Source organism: Vigna unguiculata, chromosome 6, assembly GCF_004118075.2.
Source record: "Vigna unguiculata cultivar IT97K-499-35 chromosome 6, ASM411807v1, whole genome shotgun sequence".
Classification (NCBI taxonomy): Eukaryota; Viridiplantae; Streptophyta; class Magnoliopsida; order Fabales; family Fabaceae; genus Vigna; species Vigna unguiculata.
This window is the reverse complement of record NC_040284.1, coordinates 16,377,488-16,399,128: the sequence shown is the minus strand read 5'-3', so window position 1 is coordinate 16,399,128 and position 21,641 is coordinate 16,377,488. Positions and strand designations below refer to the sequence as shown.

Here is a 21,641-nt window from a genome sequence, read left to right as displayed (position 1 = left end):
TGTGATATTTTAGTCAATATTATTTTTATTTTTTAATAATATAGTTAATAGTGATAAATTTTATATTTGTCACAAATTTTATTAAAATTGATCAAATATACATATCACAAATTCATTACTACAATCTTATATAATAAAAAGTTTTTATTTTATAAAAAATAATCTTATAATGACAATTATTATTATTAATTGCTAAAAATCTCTTATTTAATATTTGAAACCACGACCTTGTAACAGTGAGCCAAGTTAGACCATTATACCACTTTACCATTGATATATGCATTTTGATATTTGTTCTTATTTAGATATACTCTTATACTTTTTATTAATATTAGTAAATAATACAGTCATTACAAATTTAAATTTAGTATGCAAAATAATACGTTGTACTTTTTTTTTTCTGGTTTTGAAATCAATAATGATGTGTGGTTTTGTGCTTATGATTCTATGTAAAATTTAAACCGACAATAAAAATGATAAATCAAGTTCATGTCTCAAGTCTCCTCTCTAATTATGGTTATATTTTTTTTCTTGTAATTTGATGAACAACAATTATGTAATTTGATGAACAACAATTATGAAAAAGAAAGATGTAGGGTTTTTTTTTTTTTTTTATTTGGGTTGGGACAACCCTATTATCCTAATTAATATATTTGTTCTTGATAAAAAAAAATTACCTAATAATAATTAACGGACACAACGTTGAGGAAAATTATTGTTTTCATAATAATATTAATATTTATGAGGCTCAATCAGGTTTCAATTGTTTAATAAATTTAAATATTTTTAATTGATTTTTATTGAAAAACAATTCATTAAGTGTTCAAAATATCATCTAAAATATCTTATTGCTTGATTTTATTATCAATAGGATCATGTGAGAGTTACTTTTATTGTCTTTTTATATTCACCGATCAATATATACTTCTTATTTCTTCAATTTCTTCTAACTTATTAATCAACTTGTTCTTAAAAAGAAAAAAAATCAGCTAACCAATAAATCGAAAACAAAATGAAGAAAAAACAATAGTTTATCAATAAATAGAAAACCAAAACATAATAGTAATTAATAACTGTTATTGTATAAATGACAATCAGATATAATGCTTATACGAACATATAAGATATTTTAAACACTAATGAAACACATTTTTTTAACAAAAGCTTGATTGAAAATAGTAAAACAAAATCATATGATATAGTTAACATTTAATTATTTGGGTGTTCCAACCCGTATAAATAATCCTATTTATATACAATAATCTTATAAAAATAGGATATTAATGGTATTCTAATTTATCTATTTAGATAAGTTTTCCCCTCAATAACCGTTAATGACACCTAAAGTATTCCTAAAAAATATACAATCACTTTACTTTAATTATATAATTTTCACAATAGGAGTTCATAGTATAAAATTATCAGAACAATATTCGAGGTGCTCAATATTTGTTGTTATATTGATCTTCCTGCAGCATTAGTATCTTTAGGGCTCATAGTTTAAACGGTCTGAACAAGAAGGTAAAGGTTTAATGTACCGTAACCTCTGTAAAATTCTTAAACTTATAATAATTAGGAAAACATATAAATATGATTAAATATTTTAAGTAAAAAGATGAAACGGATTGTTAGTTATAATTTAAAATATTTATTTTATTTTAAAAGATTTACTTAGAAATAAGATATAGTGAATAATATTTTAGTTAGGAAAATGTTAAACAAATTTATAAGAGATAGTATAATATTTTAATGATATGTATCTATAATTATATATAAAATTTTTTTTTTTGTCCATAATTGTTTATTCTTAATTTATCCTTTATAATATAATTATTTATTTATTTTTTAAAGACTAATAGTTATCTTTTACATGTTTTCTATAAAACTATTTTAACAATTTTTTTTCATTAATTAACTGCTTATTTTTTCTTCTTTTTTTTCCATTTATTCCACTTTGTTCTCAATAAATATAAATTTACTTTGTATATTAATTTAATAATATTATAATATTATCACCTACTAATATAATATCATATATATTTAAAAATATGTACACACAGGCATGATAACACTTATGTTTACACTAGTGTATATATATAATATAATTAAGTTTCTGATAACTTATTTGGATAAGATATAAGGGAGAGATTTGTTATTAAAATCTTAAGGGTTAAAATTATTTTTGGTCCCTTAATTTTAAATGAAGATTAAAAGTAGTCATTCTTCGAAACTTTAACCTAATTTAGTTCCCAACTTTAGAAATGCGTGCCCCTAGTCCTTTTTAACCCAGTTTTGTTAAATTTATTTGACATTTTGAATGTGTTTCGTAATAATATTTGAGTTGTTTATATTGTCTGACACATTTATGCTTCAATGTTAGTTGAGATACGCATTTCAAATATTAAATAAACTTAACAAAATTTGGTTAGAATGACTAAATTCATGTATTTCTAAAGATGAAGTATTAAATTTGGTCCAAAGTTTCGATGAAGGACTAATTCTATTTTTTATTAAAAGTTAAGGGACAAAAATCATATTTAACCCAAATCTTAATAAGTTTATCATATTATTTTGTGCCTTAAATCTTGTAAGAGGTAAAATTGGTTTCTTAGGTTAATGTTATCCATAAGTAATTAAAGCAATATGGGTTGAGAGTTTAAGCATTCAAATAATCTAGTATTCAAATCTATAATTCTCAAGTGGTTTAGAGAGTGAAGCATGAGGAGTTCTTGGAAGGAGGGACGCGAGTCAGTTGAAGATTATAAATGGTCAGATTAAACTTTATAGTATTCAGGTGAAGAGAGCTAACTACTTTAGCCGTTTTAACTGTTTTAATTGTTTCGACATATTTTAACTTGTTTTGAATCTTATTTGTGAATATATATATATATATATATATATATATATATATATATATATATATATATATATATATATATATAATGAGTTTTGGTGATGTATTGATGTTGTGTGAGAAACTCTGTATGAGTAGGGGATGATTGCATACATGTTTGTGTGTATAGTGACTCAGCGAAAGGTGGAGAAATTATACTGGAGGTAAAATTCGTCGGGCTCGCAGAGAGTAGTAGGAAGTGGCAAGTGCAAGCTTCACCTATAAGACTCCTAGGAAATAGGAGAAGTGGAGCGGTTGTTCTATTGATAAGATAATATGTTTTCTTTTTAATTGTTGTATGACACAAAAAGTTTTGTATGTAATTGTATGATATGATTTTTGTATGTATTTTTGAACTTATAATATGGTGAACATTATGGTTATGACAACTATTGTTTACATTAGTTCACCATTCTCTTTTAGTAGTGTTGATTTTCACCTGTGATGATTGTATTTTTATGTGGACCATATGGTAGTACATGTGCAGAAGAGGATGCACAATAGAAATGAAAGTTATGGAGACACTTATGGGAGCAATTATCTTTATTTGTTTTTTTAAAGAAATTTATTTTCCATTATTAATTTGACGATTTTATGCTTTTGAATAATCGAGATATTTATTTTTTATTTTGTACATTAGTGTATAAAGATGTTTTCTGTTACGTTAAACAGTTGTATCAGAGTTTTGGTTACTTATATTTTTTATACCATACAAAAAATTTGACCGAAGGTAAATGTTTCATCTACCATAGCCATATATAGTTAATCACTCGATTTCTATTTCATTTTACTATCACGGTGTATGAGTAGTAAGAAAAAAAAACTTGTACTAGTGGAACAATATTTTCATATATGTGTACCTAATTAAAATAAGGATTAAATATATTTTTAGTCTTTAAACTTTTAATGTGAAATTGATTGGAATTCCTCTTTATCTTGAACTTTCATACAATTTAGTCTCAAAACTTTAAAAATGAATAGATATAGTTTATTTAGCCAACTGGACTATATATTTTTGATATATCAAACGACGTTTCAAGGTGACATTTGTTCCAGCACAACTGCCAGCTTTAAACACCGTTTAAAACACAAAAATAAAAAATTAGTCGTTGGATTAAGAAGATTATATCTATTTACTTTTAAAATTTAGAGATTAAAATGTATCAAAATTTAGGACATGAATGAATTCTAATTTCGTATCCAAATTTATGGATATACATATATTTAACCCTTAAAATACCAATTTTCATAATAAAAAACAAGAAAATTGGTTTTATAATACAAAATAATCATAGCAGTAACAACAATAAAAATAAAATTATAAAGAAGACACGAAAATAAAAAAAACAGTTACAAAATATAGGATGCTCTTTATATGTTACTATTGTAGGTAAATTTTAAGATAATGGAAAGATATATATATATATATATATATATATATATATATATATATATATATATATATATATATATATATTATACATATATAATGAATAATAAGTTAAAAACAAAAAGCAAAACCATTAATATTTATCGTCAAATTTTAAATGTTCTCGGTTGGCTTTTATATTCACAGGCTTATGCTCAATTCATAAACACAACAAAAGTTTTTTTTTTTCTTGTATTCATTACTGGACAGTGTTTTCTTGAATAACTTTTATTATAAATAATTGTATAGTGAACGATAGATTAATTAATATCATTTAAGATTTGAATATAAATGAAGTTGATGTTAAACAATTAAGTACTTTTTTTTTCCACAATCGTTTCTCAGAATTTAGAAATGAAAGTACTACTGAATTTATAGATCAGTTAATACCATTTTTAATATTTAAATATACATGATGTTGATGTTAATACTGATTTGTTGTACGCACTTTTCCCCACAACCTCCATACTTTGAAAAACACTGACATTTTTATAGGACACTATTTAAGAAATTAAAAGAAAAAAAATGAGAAAAATATTCTTCTTAGCATGTTTCAAAAATCAAAGTTTTCTGTTTGTTGTCATAACTCTTACACTTTTATCTATCTTTTTTAATTTTTTTTCTTTTCTTTCTTTTCTTCCCATTACAAGTTCCATCATGCACTGTGAAAATGTTTATTATAGTACTGTGGAAAAATCAATCCTTCAGATAAAAGTGTCACCTATTTTACATACATAGCCTAGTTGTTTTCAAAATCTAAATGTTTAATTAGGGTTTTCGATATATTAACCAGGCCATCAAAATCGAAATGCAGAAAAGGGAAAAGGAAGAAAAACTTGAAGATAAAAATTCAAACCAGCTTTCCCATTCCCACAAAGACTAGCTGAAATATAAGTAGAAGAATTGAAGATTATGACCAGACATCACGTGGGAACCCTTCTTAGTTAAAATTGTAATAATTCAAGAGAGAGGGTCACAAGTCATAGGAAACTCTCAGGTTTCAATTTCAAAATACACAAAAATAATTAAACGTAATAAGGATACATATGTTACATAATGTAAATTTTAACTTTTTGTTTCTTCAAAAAATAAAGCATACATGTTAATTTTAATCACTAACAAATTTTGGGTTGTTTTAGTTTCTTTTTTCCATAAGTGCAAGCAAAGGCATATTTGAAGTAAAATGCCAAAACCTCAACATCCAAGAAGCAAAATGGTTTTCTTCTGTGATGAGTTAAAAATTTGAAGCTCGAGAATTTTGCGTGCAAACTTTTATGTTCATGTCCCTCTCATTGAAATTGAATCAAACCCCACATTAACAAATTAAAGTCACTTTCAAAAAGACCCTTTCATTATCTCCCTCTCCTTTTCCCCATACATGAAGAAATGGATGGTTTATGGAGCATGAAAGGTGAACCTCAAGTCACTCACACTCTCTCTCATGCTTTAATTCTCCAACACGAGAAGTTAAATTTTAGTGTGAGTTGGGTAATTGTTGGAGGGTCTATTTTCAGTCCATAAATACCTGTCTGCTAGGCCAACTCACTTCCATATTTTGCACCCTTTGTACCTGAGTTCAAGGTTCACACCAAAGAACTACATATAGTGCAGATTTCTAAGGTTAGATCACATAGTGGACTTGTTTGTTTGCACCCTCTTACCCTAACTACTGTTTCTGCATATTGCTATCTAATTTCATGGTTAGTCACTACCTTATAGCATGCCAAAATCCAGATCACACCAAACCCTTGTGCACATACATACAATTATCATCACATATCTTTCTTTCGTTTTTGTTTTCTTTCCCTTTGTCTTCCACCTATTTGATGATTTGATTTGCGTGTATATTTTGTTTTTCAATGATTGAACATGGGTGCTGACTAATTATCTGGTTTTGGTATATATGGTTAATCACTTTTAGCTTCAAACCATGGAGCTTCCAAATCAAGCTCAAGAAGGGTCTTCTCAAAAGAAGATGGGAAGAGGGAAGATTGAAATCAAACGGATCGAGAACACCACAAATAGGCAAGTCACCTTCTGCAAACGCCGCAACGGTTTGCTGAAGAAAGCTTATGAATTGTCAGTTCTTTGTGATGCTGAAGTTGCCCTTGTTGTCTTCTCAAGCCGTGGCCGTTTGTATGAGTATGCCAACAACAGGTTATATATATATATACATACCACGCACAAACCTTTCTTAAATTTCTCCCAAATCTTGAAGTTCTTGATTAAGTGCTCTGTGGATTTGTTGATTGATTCCAAATGCTTGGTGATTTTGTCTCTGAATGGCTGCAACCTGTTTGAACAAATGAAACTGATATATTAGTTCCAGTTTCTCCTTTTTAAATCTGTTGTGAGGTTCTAAGATAGGAGCAGGTTGGATTTTTCAGTTCAAAGGGTCAATTTCCTTTCTCCCCCAACACTTTTATTTTTGTCCCTTTTGTTTGTTTGTGTTTTTTAATGTTAATGTTACTTTCCTTAATGAGCTTTGTGGTGTATGTGCATTGTTCATTGTTTATCTCACAAACCTATTGCTCTTTTATTCTTGTCCCCCAACTGTTTGTTTGAAAGGGTTGCAGATCTGTGGTGAGAGATAGAAATAGGAGTTAAGGTGATAGATACTAGGAGTATAGCACTAAATAGATGAAGAAGAGGAACAGCTTTGAATAGGGTTACAAAGATTTGCAAGTCAGAGATCTTAGCTTCTTTGTGTATATTCTCCCATGCTCTTCATCTTTTTCCAATCCTTTTCCTTTCTCTCTCTCTTTCCCTAAACATGTCAACCATAAAACCTACAAAAGTCTGCCACATAAAGCTGCAAGCACTCATTATTGAACATCTTCTCTTCTCTTCTCTTCACTTCATCATCATCATCATCACTTTTTCTTCACACTCCTAATTAACTTGTCAGCAGATCAAAATTTCAAGTTATCTAGGGTTTCGATTTTTCATTAGTCACACACCTAAATCCATTCATGTCTAAGTCTTTAGGGCAGTCAAATCAAGGATATGTATGTATCTTCCAATTTGATAACCTCATTAAACAGTAAAAGAATAATGTTTAAAACTCTTTTATTGAATTTCTCACCGTACAAAGTAGTTATGAGTGTGAACCTTCCAAAACCCAAATATTAGGGTTTCTGTGGTCAAAGATTTCAGATTGCACTTACAGTTGAAACAGATTTTTTTCTCATCATAAATTCATTTCCCATTTTGTCCTTTACCATAGGGTCAAGGAAGCATGGTGCAGTTAGGGTTTCCCTGCTTGTGTGGTGTTATCAATGTCAAAAACTATCTATACCTTCCACAGGAAATTTTTTGCAGAGGGGATTTTGAAATATTCATGGAATTAGGAGGCTACTTTTTTCTGTAAGAGTATAACTGGAAATAAGGTTTTGGGAAGAAAGAAAAAGGAGATTTATTTAATAACTATAAAATAAAAAAATAAAATGAAAGTCAACATAAATTTAACATCACAATGTTCTGTTAATTTTTATGATTGTTATACGATATATTGTATAATTTAAAAATAAAAGAATGTGCTTACTTTATTCATCTTTTTTTTTCTCACAAAATCCCATTTCCAAAACACACACACAATTAACTTAAGCTAGAAAACTCCTCTCTAGGGTGGATATTTACATTTCTTGAACATACATAGAATATAAATTAAAATTCATTAATTAACAAAATACGATTCACTGGTCACGTGAAGTTCTTATTATATATTTCTTAGTTCTTGAGTAAGGACAAGAGGGCACAGTGGCATTTATTCTTCTGCAGGGTGTTTGGTTCATCTTTTTATATATATAATTGTGAATTCATTTTGTTTCCGATTTGGTAGAATTTTGAAAGAAATTAGCATCCTAAAGAAGTTAGATATTATGGTGTTTTGATGTTATTCTTTGTGGAGGGTTTGTTTTTTACCCTGCGTTGCTAAAAGTAACAGCATGATATCAGATTCTAAGAATGGCTAAAAGCAAAGCACCCCTCTCTCTTTCATCTTTTTTCATTTCTTTCATCGTTGAGGAAATAAAGCTTCTTCACTCGACGTCAATCTTCTACCTACTCTCAATTATGTGTTTTGGAAATTTCAATGAAAAGGGAAACTTACATTTACATTATGGCCACATGATCATAGCTTATTGGCTTCTTCCTACTCATCTCATTAACTATTACCATTCCAAGTTTCAACTTTCACAAGTTTTCAAAAATGGAGAGAGGAATATTTCAAACACTGAGATTCAGCTTCAGCTGGTTTGTGTCCTTAGAAAAATCTGTGAGAAAGAAGAGTGTGTGAAGAGGGAAAAGAAGCAAAGAGAGTACGATCCAATGAGAAGTTCTGAGACTTCATGACTTTCATTTCTTCGGTTTCAAAGTTCACTGACACACACAAGAACTATACAGGAGCAATCTTCAAAGGTTTTTATGGGATTTTCTGGTGTTTTGAAGTGTTAAATTTATTTCAGGAGAAATTATATTAATTTTGACACTTCAACCACCACTTGAATTTTTTTTTTTAAAATAATATGGTCATTAATTATAAAGTAAAGTTTTAGAAAAAAAATAAAAAAGTTAAATAAGTAAACGTAAATGAAAAAAAAAATTGGTCTCAATATTGAGATATAGCAGTAAGTTTTGGACATTCAAATGATCATGTTGCAGAGGAAAAAAAGAATTATAATATACTTTATTTGTACTCCAAACAAGATTAAGAGAGACAACACGAGCTGAAAAATAAATAAATATTGATAAAGTTAATTTTGTAAATTTGTTATGTTGTCTATTTATTATGATTTTTTATGTGTGAGAAAACTTAAAATATGATACTTGGTTAAAGAGAGTATTACTTTTATTACAAGATGATCATTTGCAGAATAACAAAAATGTTTATTCTTGATCATCATTTAATCTTATTTATGCATTTACATTACAATATTTAATATTTTTATATATTTATTCATAAAATGAAACACCCTTTAATATAGAAAAGTCATTTATATAGATTATGAGTTTTATGGAGGATATACAAATGAAACTTTTGGTGGAAGAACTGCATCGTGACTTGTATGTCTCTTGTTCAATTTCTTTGACTTTTATACTGACAGAAAACAACCTTTATATATAAGACAAACGAATCTTGTTTAGACTTTGAATCACATATATGTATAAAATATCATATTCCATGATAAATTCAATTTACAAATTCTTGTTTCTCCAATAAATTATCATTTTCAAGTTGAAAGCTTAATCATATCTGTAAGACTCGTATACGTGGATTTAATTCAGTTGTTCAGATGATCTTGATGCTTAAATTTGCTGTTGTAAATGGTATATGTGTCAGTAAATTAGGGAAAATATATAAACGAAGTCATGTGTTTATGACAGTAAACATAGTGTTTGCACTTTTTTCAATTTTCAATGTTGTTCATAGATTTGTGGCACTGATCCACAAGCTTTTACATTTGCTTCAATTGTTTTTACTTTGCAGTGTTAGGGCAACTATCGAAAGGTACAAAAAGGCAAGTGCTGCTTCCACAAACGCAGAATCTGTATCTGAAGTTAATACGCAGGTAAATTTATAAGGAAATATATATATATATATATATATATATATATATATATATATATATATATAAGTAAACTATTGTATAAAAACAATGTTTTTGTTTTGGTTATTTAGCAGATAATAAATGCATTATAATTTCATAATTACAGACTTTTTAAACCAAAATGATTTTAAAGTCAAATCCCTTATCTGTATTTAGTCTTTTATAATAATAGTAAAAAAATCACTAATGTGTGTACATGTTTTCTGAGTAATATATCTAGTATACTAAAAAATATAACATATCTAGCTCGCAATGAATAGGCAAAACAATGTTTTGTGGACTTTAATATGAATAAGTTCCAGCTAATTAATTTTTTTTTTTTAATGTCATTACGTTTTCTTAAAAAAAGTACTGATGTCATTATTTATTCTTTTCATTAAAAAAACAAAATACTTTGATGCTTAAACTTAAGTATCATATCTAATAAATATAGATAAGGATAATAGGAAAATGTTATTATCCTTTTATTATTGAGTTATGAAGAATATCTTTTTAAATTATTAATTCATATTTCATCATAGCATAGCATGCATCCAAGTTCTTCATTCCAAAACACATTATTGTTGATAATTTACTACTTTATATATAATCTTCTTCTTCATTAACACTGAATATCAGTTTTACCAGCAAGAATCATCCAAATTGAGAAGACAAATTCGAGATATTCAGAACCTAAACAGGTAAGTTTCTTAAATTTTTGCTATATATATATATATATATATATATATATATATATATATATATATATATATATATATATATATATATATATATATTTAACACATTCTCTCCATTGAATAACTCATCATCAATTTTTCTTTGTAGGCACATCCTTGGGGAAGCTCTTGGTTCTCTGAGTCTCAAGGAACTGAAGAACCTCGAGGGTAGATTGGAGAAAGGATTAAGTAGGGTTAGGTCTAGAAAGGTATATAATTTATATATATATATCCCTTTTGTATATCTTCATATATTTATTCCTGTAGACTGATGCACTTAAAATTCTGCAGCATGAAACATTGTTTGCTGATGTTGAGTTCATGCAAAAGCGGGTACTCATAACTTTTCTTTGGCGTTGTTAATTTATGTTTAACTTATTTATTTCTTTTTATGTACCATAGCTATCATATATAGCAACTTTTATGAACAGATTAAGGAAGAAGATGAGGTAAGTATAATCTGATTAGGGTTTATCTTTTCTTCTCTTCTACAATGATTTTGTACATTGTATATCAAACTTCTCAGCCTTTTTCTTTTCTTTGTTAATTAATCGGTTTCATTCTTGTTGCAATGCTATCTGATTTCATCTTATCGATATCATGGTTTGTCATCATGAGTAACCAAATTCTGAGGCGTAAATTTGGTGATATCATGCAGGAAATTGAGCTGCAAAACCATAACAATTATCTGCGAGCTAAGGTTCTCTCGTTATTCTATTAACACACACACACACTCACTCCAAGAATCTAAGCAGAAAAACATAAAGATGTTGTTGAATATTGATGCAGATAGCTGAACATGAGAGAGCTCAACAACAGCAACAGCAAACAAATATGATGCAAGGAACACTGTGTGAGTCCCTTCCTTCACAATCTTATGACAGGAACTTTTTCCCTGTAAATCTCATACCTTCTGATCAACAATATTCACGTCAAGACCAAACTGCTCTCCAACTTGTGTAAACATTCATCACCTTCTATACTCTAATACTTGTGTAATTATTCATCATAACCCTTCTTTTCACATTTTTTACATTAATTATATATATTTGAATGCAGGTGAAGACATGGTTGAAATTAAAGCTACAGTGGAAGTTGTGGCACAGTGTTTATGGGTTAATTATGATAATCTTGCTAACTAGTGTAATAGTTACTTGTAGTGTTTATATAGTGGAGATCCAATAATGCCATGCACATGCCTGTGTTTCCACAACCATATTATATATAGTGCCTTTAGAATATACTTCTAAAGGTTATCAAACTCTCAACTCAAAATGAACCACCATTTTCGACCCTTATTTCATACTTTATATATATATATATATATATATATATATATATATATATATATATATATATATATATATATATATATATATATATATATATATATATATATATATATATATATATATAATGTTTAATTATGTATCTTTTAATTAATAAGAATTGTGTGTGATAGAAACACGTGCATATATGTTTCTGATATAATCTAAGTTGGTTATTTGTATATTTCGATATATTACAATGGCTTAAAATAATTCACTCCAAATTTTGTTTCGGTAATTTGGATACATATTTTGACATTATTGATTTTCTTTTTCTGTTCTCATCATTTCATACTTTTTGTAAATCTAGCATTTCACTCTTTTATATTTTTCATCATTCTAATGTTGTTCTAGAGAAAAATATTTTTAGAAATAACTTATTTGTATAAAAAAATTTAAATACTAACAGTAATATGTGTTATTTAAATTAAAAAAATAAAAAAATGAGATTTTATGAATTTGTGATAATGATTTTATTACTTGAAAAAAACAATTCAAATTTCACTTAAAAGATATGAATTTGAAATATTTTACGTTTTCTTCTTTTTATAAATCTAGGTTTCTTCTTTCTATATTTTGTCTTTAGCTTAGTCTCCATTTTTTCTTTTATTAATGTAGAAAAAAATATCTTTGAATTAAACTCGATTACAACTATTTTTTTATTGTCTTTGCCAATGTTATTATTTAATTTGGTAGTTAAAGGATTTACTTGTCAATAATGATTGTTTGACTAAGGTTAAACATTATTTTTATCGACATCAACGATGATTTTTTTTTAAATAATACACTAAGAAAAAAATATTAAACAACAGTTAAATTTTGTGGAGAAAAATAATTAGTCTTTATATATTGATTAAGTTAGATATCATTTTATAAACTAAAAATTATTAGGGTTTAAAGTAGTTTTTAATTTAAAAATAAAGACTAATTTAAAATTAATAATATTAAGTAATTAAAACTTTATAACTAATATTAAAGGTCAATTTAAACTTTAATGCACAAGTTAATTACAATATTTTATTCATAATAGATAATATTTTAGATATCAATAGTATTAAGTTTGTAAATAACTTAGTTAATATAAATATAATCATTAATTATTTTGTCTATTTAATGATTGTTTTTAGTGATGTCTTCTATCATTTGATGTCATTTATTAGTGTTTTTTAATCTACGTATTTTTTTACCATCAATTACATGACTGTTTTCTTGGTTCATGATAACAAGTATTTTTCTTATTATAGTCAAATGAGATTTTTTTTTTAAATAAGTTATAATTTTTTGGTCGATGTTAATGAAAGTTATTTTTATGACATTATTGAAATTAATTATTAATCAATGTATATCGAAGTTATTGTTAGAATTTTTGGTGAGGTTATTTTTTAATTGATGCCACTTAAGTTTATTTAGTTGAAGTTTGTAATAGTTATTTTATGCAAATCTCCAAAGATTTTTTTTTTTCTATTTGCGTCATTAGTATTATATGTAATAATTATGTATTTGGTACTAAAAGAAGTACTATATGATATATCTAAATAAAAACAAAATTTAATAAATTAAAAATATCTTTTCTAAACGCGTTATGTAAAAATTAAAAAATTAACATAAAAACAATTTAAATTTCGCTATAGTCGTAGTTTTCGAGTAGAGAAATTAGCATTCTCTAACAAGTTACTCAGGCAAAAAAAAAATTAATGTTTAGAAAATAATATATAGGCTTAGAAATTTCAGACATATTAGAGTCAAGTATTATTCCCAAATAACAAAAGTCAAAACCTAGAAAGTGGTGTTAATCCAGTTAGAGAAAAACTCAGTTTTAATTATATATATATATATATATATATATATATATATATATATATATATATATATATATATATAAACATCAACCATATAAAGAGGTAGTTAGTGATTAATCCAATTAAACATAAGTATTACGATAAAGAGACCCAAATTCACAACACGATTTCTTTTTGTTTATAGTTGAGTTTCCTTCAACTAGAATTATCAACGAGTATTTATTTATTTATTTTATGTATTTTACGTGTCTTTAAAAGGTCATTTTAGTTAATATTTAATTATTAAAAAGTATATTTGAAAAATGAATATATGAGTAATTTATAGATTCAGATTTTATTAAAGGATATAAAAAGTAATTAAAATTGTGGAGTATACAGTATACATTTCAAATAATGTAGAAAACACTATTTAATTATATAATATTTATCTTTGTATAATAATAATAATAATAATAATAATAATAATAATAATAATAATAAAGAAGGGTTATTGAAATAAATTTTCACTATAAATAAGGGTACACATACAAGTAATTAAAACGTTTAGGCTGTACTTTTTCATATTTTAATAACTCAAGAATAAAAACAATATCATTTAAGAATGTGAAGTTCGGAATTGATGAGGATGATCTTAATATAAAAATTTCAATAAATTTTACATTTAATTAAGATTATTTGAATAAAAGTTCACTTTTTGTTTTTAAATTATATTGTTTTATAATTTGAATATAAAATAATCCCTAACATGTCCCTTTTAAATTTCTTCCTTTCTCTTTTTAGTTAATATTTTGATGTTATCCGAGATGCTCATATTTCATATACTTCTATTCCATTAGTGAATCCTTACAACATTTTGTTGAGAAAAATGCATAATTAATTAATAACATAATAGTCTTTGTCATCGAGAATTGTTCTACTAACAAAAAAATAAGGTAAAAACAAGGAATACAAGAATATAACGTGAAAACCCAAAAATCAAAGAAAAAGCACAACCGTTGTCTAATGACAACTAGAGAATATAACACTATATGAAAATTTGTACAACATATAACTCCCATGCCCTTTGACCCCAAGTACACTCACACTCTTCAAAACAAGAATTTAACCAAACCTCGCAACACTCTACTACAAGGGTATAAGAAAAGTCAAATACAAGCTTAAAGTGTTTTTAACTAGGCAAGAAACACCATGGACTTAGAGTCCATTATATAGTCACCAACACCCACTCTTTAGCCTATCCTAGGCAATTTGAGACTTTTTAAGATGTATTATTTTTATCTGCCCAACATTCTCCACCCTAATTAAAATAAACACATCTTGATTGCCTATACCTACAATCATACTCCACCATAGAGAGTATATCCACTTGGAATTGAACCATCCAAAGAATTTTCATGCACTTTGCATCAATGTTAATTAATGTCTGTGTATAATCACCACACACTCTGCATCAATATTAGCCAATGTCCGCGGATAAAAAAAACATACATCATACATTAATGCTAACCAATGCCTGTGTATAATCACAACATGCCTTGCATCAATATTAGCCAATTTTGGTATATAAAATTACTGCTAGAAAATATAATTCTAGAACTCATAGTCTATCCAACCAGAAGTTGTCACGTGTCACAGTCCTCCAATTTTAAATTTGACCAACCAGGAGTTGTCACATCATCTCATTATTTCTCAAGCATATATGCAAACAAAGCCAGCCTTCACCACACAACCCACCATCGGACCTTTACGTAGTCACCGTAGAAACCAAATTGCGTCTTCATCTCTCTGAAGACCTTTGAGCTCCACTTTCCTTAAGAAGATCACATGTTGTTGATCCAAACATAACAATCATTGGACCTCCAAGTGAACACCATGCAAGCCTAGATCCATGAGCTTCACCGCACAAACAACTAGAACAAATTTGTAAACTACATAGTTCCTCTACCAAATACAGCAAACTGCGACTCACATAAATCAAATCTCCATCATGTATCACTCACTAAGCCATGCGAGCACCAAGAACAACCTTCTCTACATATCTAGCGCGACTCACAGTCCTTACATCTCCACAAACCTAGCTGCAAATTCAACGCGCCAATACGATGTTGACAATGATCCTTCCATCAAATTTCTCATTGCAACTTCAACAAACAAAAAGGATTCTCCAACAATAAGGAATTAATATTTTTCTGATGTGAAAAATTAGACTAAGCTGCAACCACAGAGCATACTAAGAAAAAATCTTTCTGAACCATAGCTCTAATAACATTTGTTGGAAAAAATGCATCATCAATTAATAACATTACCCATCTTTACTCCTGAGAATTACCCTAATAACATAAAAGTAAGATAAAAACAAGGAACACAAGATAAAACGTGGAAACCCCAAAACCGGAGAAAAACCACAACCATTGTCTAATGACAACCAGAGAATAACATTATGTAAAAATTTGTACAACATATAGTGTAACGTCCCTAAGGAATATTACTTTTAAATAAATATAGACGAATAATTAAAATTAAAACAAAACACAATGATATTAATAAACCTCATTTATAATCATAATTTCCCAAAATGCGGGAAAATTTAAAAACTTTAATTACAGCATAACTCAAATATTCGCAATTACTTTAATACAAAATCTATCAAACCCAACTTGTGAGGTTTCATCGCGACCTCGCTTAGGCGAGCCTCACTCGCCTGAGTGAGTGAACGTGTCGCTCAAACCCAAACTTCATCGCCTGAACGAGAAGCTCGAGCCATAACCCCGAATGAATTTATGCAACTCTCGTCTAAGCGAGAGGGACTCGCTTGGGCAAAACTTGTAGAGTTTCGCCACTGTTCATGCACCAAAAATACCAAAACAATGCCAAATTTACAATGCAATCATCCTCATTCAATATGTTTCATCAATCAATCCATAAAAAACACACTGTAACATGTTCGAATCCCCCAAAACGCATGATTTGGCCACAAATAACAATAATAGTACCCAAAACCTTCATCCAATTCTTATAGAACACCAAAAAGGGCTTTGTACCCAACATTCAATCCACCAATTCTCAATTACAGTGCATAAAATGCCAAAATCATACCACATGGAATCCAATTGAGGGCAAAACGCAAAAACACAAGCAATATTGGAATACACATAAATTGAGCACCCCTAACATGGAATTCTTGATTAAAAAGTGAGAAGAAAATAATGCTTTTCCTTAAGCCTCCTCCCAATTCACCTCTTGTGCACCCAAAACTCACCACTCCCAATCCAATTTTCGTTCTTCTCTCAAAGAAAAACAAACCACTGTAGAAACCCGCCTTAATGTTGGGTTAAAGAGCTGAAACATGGTTGTTCCTTTTGCTAGGATTCCCTTTACCTTTTCACATTCACTCCAAGCTAAATTTAGCAAAAATAAAGGTTAACTTTTGTCTATTAAAGGTTTGAACCCGTGACCCTCCACTCATAAAGCCAAAGTACAACCACTATGCTGATTCAAATTTAGTGATAACTATAATAATCCTATGATTATAATATCACTCACCAGTCACAATTATATTATCAAAATATAATTAAATCAAATAACACACAAAAGGTATACATAGGACTCGAATCCAAGTCCTCTCACACAACCAAGTACTCTCAACCACTTAAGCTAGTACTTTTTCACGTCATACCAATTACCATTTAATGTCATAAAAGTTCCCTTCCTCCGTGTTTATTAATTAATTAATTTTTCACGGGTCTTACATTCTTCCCACCTCAAAAAAATTTTCGTCCTCGAAAATGAGACTTACCAGAAAACAGGTGAGGGTAAGACCTCCTCATGACGTCCTACATCTCCCACGTCATCTCATGTGTCGTCTCATCCTAGAGTACCTTCACCGTCTTTAACTCCTTGCCCCTAAGTTTCTTGACCTGAGTATCCAGTATACGAACCGGTCCGACTGGCATGGTCAGATCCTCTCGCACTTGCACCTCATCTGACTCTAACACATGGTCTGGACTCACAATGTATTTCCTCAGTTGCGAGACATGGAATACATTATGCAAGTTGGCTAAGTGAGGTGGTAGAGCAATCTCATACGCCGATGTTCCTATTTTCCGTGTGATCTGTTAGGGCCTTATAAATCTCGGAGTCAATTTCCTTGATTTAAGAACCCTTCCGATACTTGTGGTTGGAGTAACCCGGAGGAATACATGATCTTCTTCCTCAAACTCCAATGGTCGTCTTCTCTTATCGGTATAAGACTTCTGCCTACTTTGAGTTGCTCGCATATGTTCCTGGATCAACTTGACTTTACTAGTCGTCTGTTGCAGAAACTCTGACCCAAGTACAAATGCTTCACCATCCTGATACCAACACAATGGAGTTCTACACCTCCTTCCATACAATGCCTCATAGGGCGCCATGTCAATAGTAGAGTGGTACCTATTATTGTATGTGAACTTCACTAGCGGTAATACATCATTCCAGTTTCCCAAGTGGTCTAGCACACAAGACCTTAATAGATCTTCCAGTGATTGAATAGTCCGCTCAGACTAACCATCCGTCTAAGGATGATAAGCCGAGCTCATTCGCAACTGTGTACCCAATGCAGCTTGCAAAGATTGCCAGAATCGTGATGTGAATCTAGGGTCCCGGTCTGACACTATGCTCTCGGGTACTCCATGTAATCTCACTACTTCTCTCACATACAATTTTGCTAGCTTGTCCATTGATCAGTTCTGATTCATCGGCAAGAAATGTGCACACTTTGTCAATCTGTCTACTATCACCCAAACTGAATCATGGCCCTTTGTCGACCTCGGAAGATGTGTCACAAAATCCATAGAGATACTATCCCACTTCCACTGAGGTACGTCCAGTGGTTGCAGTGTACCTCCCGGACTTTGGTGTTCAATTTTGGCCTTTTGACATACCAAACATTGAGCAACAAAGTCTGCTACATCGAATTTCATCCCATTCCACCAGAAGGACTCCTTCAAATCCTTGTACATCTTAGTCATACCGGGGTGTATGCTAAGACGACTCTGATGACCCTCCTTAAGAATCTGCCTCCTAAATAAGGGTCCCACAAGTACACACACCCTACCTTTAAAGTGTAAAATGTCGTCCGCTCCCATCTGGTAGTCCTTTCATTTATCTGTACCCAACCATCCCTATAAATTGTTGCAACTCCATATCATGACCTTGAGCCACACGTATCTCATCTAAGAACTCGTTAGTGACTTTTAACAAGTTGCATTGTATGACTCCTTGCCAAAACTGCATTCCCAGATTCATATCTCGGAGTTTCTCAATTAGCTCCAACTCCTTTTCCATCATGCAAGACATATGCATCTTTTTACGACTTAAAGCATCGGCTACGACATTTGCCTTGCTTGGGTGATAAAGCAATTCAAAGTCGTAGTCCTTCAAGTACTCCATCCACCTACGTTGTCTCATATTTAACTCCTTCTGGTCGAATAAGTATTTCAGGCTTTTGTGATCACTAAAAACTTGAAATTGAGACTCGTACAGGTAGTGCCTCCAAGACTTAAGAGCAAACACAATGGCGGCTAGCTCCAAGTCATGAGTCGGGTAATTTTTCTCATGTACCTTTAACTGACGAGAAGCATATGCTACTGGCCTCCTTTCTTGCATCAATACACACCCCAGACCTTGATATGATGCATCACAATACACTTCAAACATCTTCTCTGTATCAAGAATTACTAGCACTGGAGCGGTAGTCAAACACCTCTTCATCTCCTCAAAACACTCCTCACACTTTTCAGTCCAAGAGAATGGTTGATCTTTTCTTGTAAGCTGTGTCAAAGGATTCACCTTCTTTGAGAACCCCTCCACGAATCTCCTGTAATAACCTGCTAAGCCCAAGAAACTTCGCACCTCTGTCACTATCTTAGGCCTTTCCCACTTAAGCACCATCTTAATCTTAGCCGGGTCCACTGCAATACCCTTGGCTGAGATGACATGTTCAAGAAATTGTACCTCTTCCAGCCAAAATTCACACTTGGATAACTTCCCATACAACTGGTGATCTTTGAGTATCTTCAATACAACCCTTAGGTGATCAACATGCTATTCTCTTGTCTTTGAGTATATAAGAATGTCGTCTATAAAGACAACGAAAAACTTATCTAACCAAGGCCGAAAGATTTGATTCATGTAATCCATGAATATTGTTGGTGCATTTGTTACTCCAAATGGCATCACCACATACTCGTAATGCCCATACCTCGACCTGGACGTCGTCTTCTCTACGTCCTTCGGCTTGACTAAGATCTGATGGTATCCAGATCGTAGGTCAATTTTAGAGAAGACTTCTGCTCCCTTCAATTGATCAAGCAGATCGTCAATCCTCGGCAGTGGGTACTAATTCTTGATGGTTAACTTGTTCAGCTGCCAATAATCAACTCATAGTCTTAAACTCACATCCTTCTTCTTCACTAATAGCACTAGGGCTCCCCACGGTGACACACTGGGTCGGATGAACATCTTCTCTAGCAAATCTTCAATTTGCTTCTAGAGTTCTGCCAATTCTGCAGGTGCCATTCGATATGGAGTCATGGACACAGGACCCGCACCAGGAATTAAGTCAATGGTGAAGTCAACATCCCGACCCGGTGGCAATCTTGGTACTTCATCCGGAAACACATATGTGTACTCATTAACAACATGAATATTCTGAATCATCTCCGTTGCACCCTTCTTTTCTGGTTTAGCCATCACCATAAAACACGTGGCTCCTTCTTGCAGCGCTTTCACAACCTCTCGAGTTGAGATCAACTCCAACCCTTCATGTTTTGGGAATACCAAACTGCGCCGTCCATAATCAATTATGATGTGATTGTTAGACAACTAATTCATCCCTAAGATCACATCAAGTCCCTCCAAGGGCAAGCACACCAAGTTCACCTTGAATCTGCGACCTGCCATTACCATTGAACACCCAACGCGGACTGAACTGGTAGCCACCTGATTCGAGGAAGGAGTCGAAATAAGCAACTCACACCCCAAGTCAAATTTCTCCGGGCTCAATCTCCCCATATCTGTGTTACAAATGAAAGAATGTGTTGCTCCAAAATCGAACTGTTAAAAACAGATCTGTCTAATTATCTTAACCACAAAGGGATCTGAGTTGATTAATAGGCTTTTATCTGGTTTAAGATGAATCTTGAATAAATCTTTAGGTTTTAAAGCTCAATTAATCAATTTCACAGTTCTGGGTTAATGGACTATTTTAATTCAATCAAGAAAGATTATAAGAGAAGAGAAAGAGACAAAACACAACAATTTATACTAGTTCAATTCAAGATGAATCTACATCCAGTCTTCTCCTAAGTAACTCACTTAGGAGGATTCCACTAACACATATAGGATCCAAGAATTACAAGCACACCTATATAATTCTAGACCCTAAAACCCAAGAACTTGATTTACCAATCAAGAACTCCCCCTAGGGGCAATGCATCCACGCAATTGCACCTAGGCCTACACTTCACACACTAAAGCACTGTAATCAGAAATACAATAAGCAAAACCAAGAAACGAATACACCTATGTTGTGCAGATTTGACAATATGCTCCTTGATTCAAGCAAGACCCATCATGGTAGAATCAACTCTCAATCTTCTTGGATCTGCACTTGAATAATCTTCTAGAATGTTCAATATCTCTGTGACTCTCAAAAGGCTCTCTCTCAGAAGGAAAACTGCGTGATTTGTCAATTTTCTCCAGACCCCAAAACAGATTTTAAAACCAGCTTTTATACAGAGTTTACTGTTGTTGTTTAATTGATTAACAGTTTACCTAATCGATTATCGTGAGCATATTTTCACTTCCTTAGTGCCATACTCACCGC

General features: G+C 30.5%; 2 protein-coding genes across 5 annotated transcripts; one reads left to right on the top strand and one right to left on the bottom strand.

Annotated features, from left to right (window-relative positions):
• Window positions 1-6,243: 6,243 nt before the first annotated feature.
• On the top strand, window positions 6,244-11,945 carry LOC114187198 (agamous-like MADS-box protein AGL1). Of its 4 annotated transcripts, none has more exons than XM_028075375.1 (8): window positions 6,244-6,479; window positions 9,811-9,892; window positions 10,559-10,611; window positions 10,757-10,856; window positions 10,939-10,980; window positions 11,306-11,347; window positions 11,437-11,606; window positions 11,707-11,945. In XM_028075375.1, exons 1-8 carry the CDS (start codon window positions 6,253-6,255, stop codon window positions 11,708-11,710), a joined length of 720 nt encoding a protein of 239 aa, XP_027931176.1. In that variant the 5' UTR covers window positions 6,244-6,252; the 3' UTR covers window positions 11,711-11,945. The 4 variants fall into 4 exon arrangements, with proteins under 4 accessions (XP_027931176.1, XP_027931177.1, XP_027931173.1 ...); XM_028075376.1 differs by having other exon boundaries at window positions 10,550-10,611; window positions 11,437-11,500; XM_028075372.1 differs by having other exon boundaries at window positions 10,550-10,611.
• Window positions 11,946-20,302: 8,357 nt separating this feature from the next.
• Window positions 20,303-20,827, bottom strand: LOC114188463. Its single transcript, XM_028077036.1, has 2 exons — window positions 20,720-20,827; window positions 20,303-20,638 (listed from the first exon to the last, which is right to left on the bottom strand). The coding sequence occupies exons 1-2, from the start codon at window positions 20,825-20,827 to the stop codon at window positions 20,303-20,305; spliced, it is 444 nt and encodes a 147-aa protein (XP_027932837.1).
• Between the last annotated feature and the right edge of the window lie 814 nt (window positions 20,828-21,641).